Source organism: Chrysochloris asiatica, unplaced genomic scaffold, assembly GCF_000296735.1.
Source record: "Chrysochloris asiatica unplaced genomic scaffold, ChrAsi1.0 scaffold00085, whole genome shotgun sequence".
NCBI lineage: Eukaryota > Metazoa > Chordata > Mammalia > Afrosoricida > Chrysochloridae > Chrysochloris > Chrysochloris asiatica.
Window position 1 is genome coordinate 2,827,514 of NW_006408603.1, and position 11,057 is coordinate 2,838,570.

At 37.6% G+C, this 11,057-nt stretch overlaps 1 protein-coding gene across 2 annotated transcripts in view; it reads right to left on the reverse strand.

Annotated features, from left to right (window-relative positions):
- The window catches only part of MAGI3 (membrane associated guanylate kinase, WW and PDZ domain containing 3), a 300,568-nt gene that overhangs the window by 92,104 nt on the left and 197,407 nt on the right, over window positions 1-11,057 (reverse strand). For both annotated transcript variants that reach the window (XM_006865901.1, XM_006865902.1), the window contains exon 4: window positions 8,366-8,575. In XM_006865901.1, the coding sequence (XP_006865963.1) occupies window positions 8,366-8,575 (210 nt within the window). The remainder of the gene's footprint in view (window positions 1-8,365; window positions 8,576-11,057) is intronic.

Genomic DNA, 11,057 nt, shown 5'->3' on the forward strand with positions numbered 1-11,057 from the left:
TGTATTCTTTCACCGTACTTATTCAACCTGTATGCTGAGCAAATAATACGAGAAGCTGAGTTATATGAAGAAAAATGTGGCATCAGGATTGGAGGAAGACTCATTAACAACCTGCAATATGCAGATACAACCTTGCTTGCTGAAAGTGAAGAGGACTTAAAATATTCACTGATGAAGAGCAAAGAGCACAGCCTTTGGTATGAATTACATCTCAATGTAAAGAAAACAAAAATCCTCACCACTGGACTAACAAACAACATTCTTATCAATGGAGAAAAGATTGAGGTTGTCAAGGACTTCATTCTTCTTGGATCAACTATCAAGACTCATGGAAGCAGCAGGCAAGAAATCAGATGACGAATTGCATTAGGCAAATTTGCTGCACAAGACCTTTTTAAAGTGTTGAAGAGCAAAAATGTCAGCTTGGGGACTAAGGTGCACCTGATCCAAGCCATGGTATTTTCAATAACCTCATATGCATGTGAAAGCTGGACAGTGAATAAAGAAGACCGTAGAAGAACTGATGATTTGAGTTATGGTGTTGGAGGAGAATACTGAAAGTGCCATGGCCTGCCAAAAGAACCAACAGATCGATTTTGGAAGTGTAGCTAGAGTGGCTCCTTGGAGGCCAAGATGGCCAAACTTTGTCTCTTATACTTTAGACATATTGTCAGGAAGGACCATCGCTAGAGAAGGATATCATGTTTGGTAAGGTGGAGGGTCAGAGATAAAGAGGAAGATCCCCAATGAGATGGACTGGCCAAGTGGCAGCATCGATAGACTCAAGCGTGACAACAGTAGTAAGGTTGGCCCAGGAGCAAGCAGTGTTTCGTGTTGCTGTGCATAAGGTCGCTATGAGTTGGTACCTACTTGATGGCACCTAACAACACAACAACATAGTGTCACTGTAAATTGGGATCAACTTGACTGTATACAATAATAGCAACAGGCACAAGTGGGCATTTGAGAATATATGGCAATAATACCACATTTCTTTTCTCTTCTACTACTATACTCTTATTCCTGTTCTTGTTTGATAATCTTTGTTCCCATTTCTGAGAAAACAGCAAGCAGAAGAGGACTTCAATAAGCTGTCACCATTGCATCTACATAGAAACATGCCCATTTACTCTACATTCTGTTATAAAGAAGAACTGTTTGTTCTCCTAGCAAAGCTAACACTCCAATTGTAAACCATATCCCATCTTTTCACCTACAGCAATTCTCTCACCCTCTCTCATACACCACCAATATTCCCTATCTAGCAGATCATTTGTATTTACATTCATGTTGTTTCTTTGTTCGCCAAAAAGAAAATTATTGTTCTCCGCTCTAGGGAGTACCCCATTTTTCTCCTCTTTGAACCACACTTCTTTGAAAGAGTTTACATTTGCTAAGTAGCAGCATTGATGGACTCAAGCGTGGCAACAATAGTTGGCCCAGGGTCAGGCAGTGTTTTGTTCTGCTGTGCATAAGGTCGCTGTGAGTCAGTACCGACTCGATGGCACCTAACAACAATAACAAACAACAACAACAACCTCTGGTGTGGCACTGTGGGTTAATGCGCTGGACTGCAAAGTTGGTTTGAACTGCAAGTCTGTGGCTCATGCTCCCCAGCTGCTCCTCAGAAACCCTATACAGGGTCACTATGGGTTGGAACCGACTCCATGGCACTTAACAACAACCACCTCTGCCATTCTAATGGAGAGAGATGTGGCAGTCTGTCTTCCTAAAGATTACAGCTACAGGAACCTATGGAGCAGTTCTACTCTGACATACAGGGGCACTAGGAGTCAGAATCAACTCAAAAGCAGGGCATTTGGATTTGGATTTGGTTTTGGACCTCCACTTTCACACTTCCAATTTCCTCTGAAGCCCTTCGTGATGAGGCTTCTTAAACTTCTCATCAATAAAATTGTTCTTAAGTTACCAATGTTCTCCACATACCTAGATCCAATGATAATTCTAATTCTCAGTCCCCATCTTACTTGCTACCACTCATCTGTCAGTCTGAGGTGACTTATGTGTTGCTGTGATGCTGGAAACTATGCCACTCGTGTTTTAAATACCAGCAGGGTCATTGATGGTGGATAGGTTTCAGATGTCTTCCAGAAAGATGACTAGGAAGGAGAGGATGACTACTTCTCAATGGTTGTTTTTTTTGTTGTTAAGGGCTGCTGAGTTGCTTCCATCCATAGCAACCCTGTATCGCATTTCCAAGGAGCAGCTGGTGAGCTTGAACTGCAGACCTAGTGACTCAAACTGACTTTGCACTCCAGCACATTAACCCACAGTGCCACACCAGGACTCCACTCAATGGTTCGCTACTGAAAATCTTAAAGTGCAGGAAGATGAGCCCCGTAGGTTGGAAGGCACTCAAAATAAATCTAGAAAAGAGCTGACTTTTCAAGGTACAGTTGGCTGTGATGACACAACTGAAGTAAAGATTCCAGGATCTTCATTTGTTGATGGGGCACAACCTAAAAAAAAATAGGAGATACAGCTGCAAACATCCATTAATAATCAGAATATGGAACATAAGATGTATGATGCTAGGAAAATTGGAAGCTGTCAAAGATAAAATGGAACACATAATGATCGATATCCTAAACATCAGTGAGCTGAAATGGATTGGTATTGGCCATTTTGAACCTGACAGCCATATGCCTTACTATGCTGGTAATGACAAATTGAAAAGGAATGGTGTAGTAGTCATCACCAAAAAGAACACTGCAAGATCGATCTTGGAGTACAATGCTGTCTGTGATATGATAATATCCATACATCTATAAGGAAGATCAGTTATAACAATATTATTCAAATTTATGCACTAACCATTATAGCTAGTGATTATGAAATTGAAGAATTTAACAAAATTCAGGCTGAAATTGAGAAAACATGCAATCAAAACTGACAATTACGGGTAACTGGAATACAAAGGTTGAAAACAAAGAGGAAGGATCAGTAGGTGGAAAATATAGCCTTGGTGATAGAATTGATGCTGGAGACTGCATGACAGAATTGTGCAAGACCAATGATTTATTCACTGCAAATACCTTTATTAAGCATAAAAAGTGATTATATACATGGACCTTACCAGATGAAACATAGGAATCAAATTGAGTACATCTGTGGAAAGAAACGGTGGAAAAGCTCAATGTCATCATTCAAAATAAGGCCAAGGACAGACTGTGGAATGCACCATCAATTGCTCATATGCAAGTTTAGGCTGAAGCTAAAGAACATTAAACAAATCCATGATAACCAAAATATGACCGTGAACATACCCCACCTGAGTTTAAAGATCATCTCAAGAACAGATTAGATGCATTAGACACTAGTGACCACTGACCAGAGGAGTTGTGGGATGACATCAAGAATATTACACAGGAAGAAAGCAAAAGGTCATTAAAAATATAGGAAAGAACAAAAAAGACCAAAACGAATGTCAGGAAAGACTCCAAAACTTGCTTTCCAATATAGAGATGCTAAAGCAAATGTAAGAAATAAGGAGGTAAAAGAATTCAACAGAAAATTTCAAAGGGCAAATCAAGAAGACCAAGTAAAATATAATGGAATGTGCAAAAACCTAAAGTTAGAAAACCAAAAAGAAAGCATTCATTCAGCATTTGTCAAGATGAAAGAACTGAAGAAAAAAATTCAAGCCTGGACTTGCAATACTGAAAGATTCCAATAATGAAAGATGCAGATAGCATGAAAAGAAGATGGAAGGAATACAAAGGGTCATTGTATCAAAAAGAAAGGGTCAATGTTCAACCATTTCAACATGTAGCATATGATCAAGAACCAATGGTACTGAAGAAAGAAGTTCAAGATGCACTGAGGACACTGGCAAAAAACAAGGTTCCAGGAATTGACATGAGAGAATACAAGTTGAAACCTTACAGCAAACTGATGTAGCACTGGAGGCACTTACTCACCTGTGCCATGAAATCTGAAAAGACAGCTACCTGGCCAACAGATAGGAAGAGATCCATATGTGTACTTGTTCCAAAGAGAGGTGACCCAACAGAATGTGGAAATCATTGAAAAACATCATTAATATTACATACAAGTAAAATTTTGATGAAGATAATTAAAAAATGGCTGCAAAAGTACATTAACAGGGAACTCAAGACAGATTCAGAAGAGGATGCAGAACAAGGCATATCACTGCTAACATCAGTTGGATTTTGGCTGAAAACAGAGAATACCAGAAAGATGTTTACTTGTGCTTTAATGACTATGCAAAGACTTTTGACTGTGTGGATCATGACAAATTATGGCTAACATTGCAAAAAATGGGCATTCCAGAACACTTAATTGTGCTCATGAGGAACTTATACATAGACCAAAAGGCAGTTGTTAGAATAGAACAAGGGGAGATTGAATGGTTTTAAATCAGGAAAGTTGTGCTAGGGATGTGTTCTTGCACCACACTTAATATGCTGAGCAAATTATCTGAGAAGTTGGCTTATATAAAGAAAGAGGTGACATTGGGACAGGAGGAAGATTCATTAATAACCTGGGATATGCAAATGATACAACTTTGCTTGATCAAAGTGAAGAGAACTTGAAATACTGATGAAGACCGAAGCCTTCAGTATGGATGCACCTCAATATAAAGAAAACAAAAGCCCTCACAACTGCACCAATAAATAACATTATGATAAATGGAAAAAAGATTGAAGTTGTCAAAGACTTCATTTTGCTTGGATCAACCATCAACACTCATGGGAGCAGTAGTCAAGAAATACAAACGATGTACTGCATTAGGTAAATCTGCTGTACAAGACCTCTTTAAAGTGTTCAAGAGTAAAGATAGCAGTTTGAGGATGAAAGTGTGCCTGACCCAAGCCACAGTATTTTCAATAGCCTCACATGCACGAAAGCTTGACAATGAATAAGAACACAGTAGAAGGACTGACGTATTTGAGTTATGGAATTGGGGAAGAATATTGAAAGCACCATGGACTGTCAGAAGAACAAACAAATCTGTGTTGGAAGAATTACATACTAAGAATGCTCCTTAGAGGCCATGATGCAAAGGCAAAGTTTATTTCTTATACTTTGGACATATTATAAGGAAGGACCATTTCTATGGAGAAAGATATTATGCTTGGTCATATAATGGAGGATCATTGAAAATGAGGAAGACCCCCAAGGCGATTAACTGGCACAGTGACAGCAGAAATGGGCTCAAGCATAACAATTGTGAGGATAGTGCAAGTGTTTTGTTCTGTCATCCATAGGGTCGCTATGAGTCAGAACCAACTCAATGGTACCTAACAACAACAACATCTTATTTGAGCTGTCAATAGCATTTGACATAGTTGATCACTCCTATCCTTAATAACATTTTCTTTGTGTGGCTTTCAGGACACTGAACTCTCATAAGATACTGCTATTTCAATGGTTCTTCTCAGACTCCATGACTTCCATATGTTAAGAGTGCCTTCTCAGACTTGTGTCCTTGGATCTTTTCTCTTCTCTTCCTATACTTTCTTGAAGAGCTCATCTAGCATCATTGCTATATAAGTGTCCAAATATATATCTACAGATCAGAACTTAGTCTTTTAAATCTAACTTCAAACATTTCAATTCTTGTTGAATTATTTAATGGGTATCTCAAACTTAAATGTCCCACACTGAGCTCCTAATAATATCTCCCCCCAGCCCCCACCCCCGGCAAACCCAAAGCTCTCTTGCAATCAATCTTTCCTATTCAGCAATTCTATTCTTGTAGATACTTAGGTCAAAATTTTTGGAGTCATGTTTCTTATCTCTCACACCTTGTATCTAATCTGTCAGCCAATGACATTGGCTCAGGCCACATCTTACCATCTTTTATATTTTCACCTTGTCTAAACCACCACTTCTTGCTTAAATTATTACAAATGATTTCCTATCTGGTATTCCTGTTTATGCTCATGCCCTCCTACTGTCTATTTTGAATACAACCACCAGAATGAGTCTGTTAAAACATATTACTCGTCTGCTCAAAACCCTATAATCACTTCTTATCTCAAAATAAAAACCTAAATCCTTCCAATGACCTATAAAGTCCTATATGAGCTCTGGTAGCGTAGTGGTTACGAATCGGGCTGCAAACCTTAAGGTCAGAGGTTTGAAACTACTAGCCGCTCTGCGGGAAAAAGATGAGGCTTTCTACTCCCGTAAGGATTTACGCCCTCGGAAACCCTGTACAGGGTCGCTATGGGTTGGAACCGACTCGAAGGCACTTAACAAAAACAACAGTCCCAATCATTATCTGACTCATCTTCCTGGTTGCTGCTCTATTTCCTTCCAATACTCTACTCTAACCACACTAGTTTCATTGCTCTTGTCTGATTATTCTAGGCAAGCCTCCATCTCAGTGAGCTACTTACACAGTTCCTTCTGGCTAGAAGGTTCCCGTCTCTCATATTTTGGGCTCACTCCCTCAGTTTTTTTCAAGATTCCCTTCTCAATGAGTTATTTTGTGCCATTCTATCTAAAATGGCAAATGACTCCACTGCTTCTCATCCTTTTCTACTTTCTTAGTTTTTTCTTAAGCATCACCAAACATGATTATACACAGTACTTATTTCAGTTGAACAGCTTCTGTCTCTCCCACTAGAAGGTAAGCTCCATGATGAGAGAGATTTTTATCTTTGTTCACTGATGTGTTTCCAGCATTCAGGACAATGCACGTCTAGCACTTAGTAGCTTAGCAAGTGCTCAATAAATATCTGTTGAATGAATAACTGAATGAAATACACATTTAAAAAATAATTTCAAATACAATCAATACTAGATTATCTTTTGTTAGTGGAGGGCAATCATCTGCATAAAAATTTTAAATGTGTTTTTTTATCTGGGATGTTTTGGCAGTTTCATTTATGTACAGTCTTATTTACTGTTTTAAGGCTTCACAAATAACACTCTAAATGCATTTATCTATTCACAAGCACACACATTATTACTGTGATAGAGATTCACTGACAAATGATAGAAAGATCTGGAATAGTGTACTTCTTCCTTATAATCTGCCTGCTCAGACTTTTGTAGCTGATGAAGGAAAAAAACAGGATGCTTTGTAGATATAACATAGTATTGATTCTGTAAAATTTGGGATTCACTCATTTATAAGGCAAATTCACTCATTTATAAGACCCTTCTGTAAAATATTGCTTTAGTTCCCACAAAGTCCCAAGTCAAAGCCACTGGTGGCACTGTGTGATGCTAATGGCAAAGTCAATGGTTCTAACCCACCAGCCACTCTGCGGGAGAATATGAGGCTGCCTGCTCCTATGAAGATTTACCGTCTCAGTAACCCTACAGAGAAGTTCTACACTGCCCAGTAGGATCACTATAAGTTGGTAAGTTGGATTCAACTCAATGGCAGACAGTTTTGGTTTTATGTCCTAGGTACTATTTTTGATGCTAGGGATACAGCACAATAAACAAAAGAAGCAATAATTTCAACATGTAGGACCTTAACATTCTAGTGTTTTGAATGCAATTATTATAATAAATATCATAGAAATTAGTTGTGCTGAGGTTCTATGGTTTCCTACTTAGATTCTCAATGACAAGTTTAAGAACTTCCAAAGGAATCAACACATTAGAGGCTCTCAAAAGCAGGAGATTCTCCACAATTGAAATTTTGTTGTTTTAGCATTTAATAAAAAATATAATAAGCATTTAACCTTGAAATTGTAAGTTTACATTATATGGATTCAGAATTTAAACTCAAAACACTGCTAACAAATCTTAGTTAATTTTCATTAGTATATTTCTAAAAATCCTCTGCACTTTGTTTTGGTTGATGACTATATAGGCAGACATCTACAGTTTCCTCATACCCTATAAAGTAGGAGTTGGTCCAACAAGAAAGACTCTCATATCCCATGATCAGAAATAAATCTTTCTTAAGTCTTTCAGACAGTGGCTGGTGGTAGGAGCTGTATGCAACTCATCGTGACCCTGTATACAGTTTTCAAGGATGTATATTTTTATGAAAATAGAAAGCCTCATTTTTCTTCATCAGAGTGGCTGGTAGATTTGAACTGCTGACCTTGCAGCTAGCAGCCCAATGCGTAACTATGCCACCAAAGTTCCTTTTTAAACAGTAGGGTAATGATATATTATCACTAATGATAATTTGAAATTTATCATACTTCCCACTTTTGACAACTCATTTCAGCTTACAAGATGATTTATAGAGATACACTTTGCTCCACATACGACTTTTTTTTACAAATTTAGAAGCCCATCAGTGTGCACGATATGCTTGGTGAGAAAATTTACTACTTCCAATTCAGTGACATGGTAAAGGCAACCCAGAAGATGAGTTCAAAGTTGTTCATTTATTTAAACAAACCTGCAATTCCACTGCCATTAATAGCTTCCTTGTCTTCATCTTCTTCCTCTTCAGGAAGAGAGCTGTCCATTCTTTCCATCTTGCTGACCGATGTAGTTCGTTTTCTTTGGGATTCTGTGTCAAACTCATTATCAAAGAGGACTTGATCCACCGGATCTGGCTGGAAAGGGCTGGGTTCTGCTGGAGGCTTGGGAGTTCCGTAGAAGTTTCCTGAAGTGGACAAAAGAGCAGCAGGTGAAAGTACTCGTGTTGAATTGAGAGTCACAACATCATTATCTACTGTATCTCTCTGTCCTGTCACACTATATTGACCTTTCTGAACACTCACCTTTGGCCCAAAGAAGATACTACCTCCTGAAAAGTGAAGGGATGGGATGAAAAGTAGAAAAAGGAGAAAAAACTAATTTCTCAATTGCCTAAATGACCAAAAGCACCACAGATTGATTACCAGTCATTATCTCACATCTTAACAGTACTCATACTGAGGCCAGTAAGCCAACTTGATGTATGTAGATAATTTCTTCAGCCAGGGTTGCTTTATATGAGCTCTGAATCAGAGTCTAATTGGTTCCCTTTATGTGAATTTAAATACATGTATGCTCCCATGTAAGATTAACTGGGATAAACAATGAAGTAAGGAATAGAAAATGACCAAATTATTTTGTTCTAATGTGAAACATAACTATTTTAGCAAAATGAGGAAATATGTGGGCAGGAAAAAGCTAAGAATTTACTAGTCTTTGTTGAAATGAAGGTTATTTATGTAAAGATAAGTTTTTAAAAATTTCTCAAGAGCATTCAAATTGTATTACTTTATCTGACAATTTATTGACAGAAAATCTAATACTGGTTTACTCTCAGGTAGCAAGAAATATTTTAATATGTTAAGTCTTGAGTCTCAGTAATTCTTGAAGCAAAATTAAATATTTCAGAATAGAATGAAGGCAATTGAACACCTTCTCAATTTATCATGTAATTCTTATTAGGCATTCAAATACAATGAGAAAGCACTCAGCAGGTCTAGCTACATTAACAGTTTACTGGCTCCTGCTACTTTAAACCTTATAGTAATTATTACTCTAATACAGAGAAAGTTATAATTAGGGAGTGAAATACTCATTATTTTTTAAACATCACACCTTCAAATAAACTTTTGTTCTTAAAAGGTAATTAATATGTTCATTTACATAAGGTAAATTAATGAAGAAGGTAATTGATTTTCTTTTCCTATATGGAATAAAGCAGAGGTTCACCATAACACTGAGGTAAATCTAAAAAGAACAGTTTACACTTTAAATCATTCCTGTTCTGAAAGGGCAATCATTAAGATGATTTTTTTTTTTCAGATTTGATTTTGAAAGGTAATTGTCATTAAAATATTCAAGAAAAATACAATTAAATCAAATTAAAATAATTTCAACTACATCCTGAGTCTCTACCCTTACTCCAAAATCCATGTTTGAAATGGCATTACTCCAGTCATGCAGATGAATGCATAGATTCATATTAAAACAGTCTATGAGAATTTCTACAAACTTTATGACCTATAAGTAAAGCAAGGAAGCAGTGAAAGCCAGTTCACACTTCTCTGGGGCAGAGGGCACAGAACGCTGCAAATAAAGGTCTGGCTATTATTATGTGTCATCAACTCCATTCTGACTTATAGCAACCCTATAGAACCACCCCACAGGGTTTCTAAAGCTACAATCTTTATGGGAACAGAAGGCCAGGTCTTTTCTCCTGTAGAACTGCTGGTGGGCTCCAAGTGTTGAATTTTTGGTTAGCAGCTGAGAATGTAACTGCGACATCACCAGGGCTCCTTAGAGTTTTGGTCTGTGAACAGGATACTCCAGGGGATCTTAATTTTTCCTGGCTTATGTCTGATAATTACATTATCCAAGAAACTGTATGGAACAAGACAGGCATGCAAAGTCCATTTTCTAAGGATGGTAGTAATATTACTAGATATAACAAATTTTGCTATGGATTATTACTAATTATTATCTAACTCTGGAAAGTTTAATATTTTTCCTAAGTTGAAAATCAGAAAAATGCAGGGCACTGTGATTGTTATAACACCGATAACATTTTAGGACTTCATTTTACAGTAGCACTATCAATTATTAAATTATTTCAAACATAAAAATTACAGAGGATATGAAAAATATTCATTTATATATACATCCTCCAGATTTTAGCTTCTGTAAAATTTCTTTTAGATTTCTCTTCTCCATTTTTTTTTTAAATGGAACATGTATATATATACAAGAAGTTCTGGTAGCACAGTGGCTACAAGCTGGATTGCCAACCTCAAGGTCAGCAGTTGAAAATTACCAGCCTTTCCAAAGGAGAAAAGTGAGGCTTTCTGCTCCTGTAAAGATTTACAGCCTCGGAAACCCTATGCAGGGTCACTATCAGTCGGAACCTACTCCATGGCACACAACCACCACCACCATAGATAATTAAAGCCTAACTCCCTGCCCCATTCTCTCCACTCCTTCTCCAAGTTGGTATCCTGAAGTTGGTATCTGTTACTTCCCTCTGTATTGTATACATCTAGGGCATATGTATACCCATTCATAACATATATATATGTTGTTGTTGTTGTCAGGTGCCATCGAGTCGGAACCGACTCATAGCGACTCCATGCACAGCAGAACGAAACAATGTTCGATCCTGGGCCAACCTCACC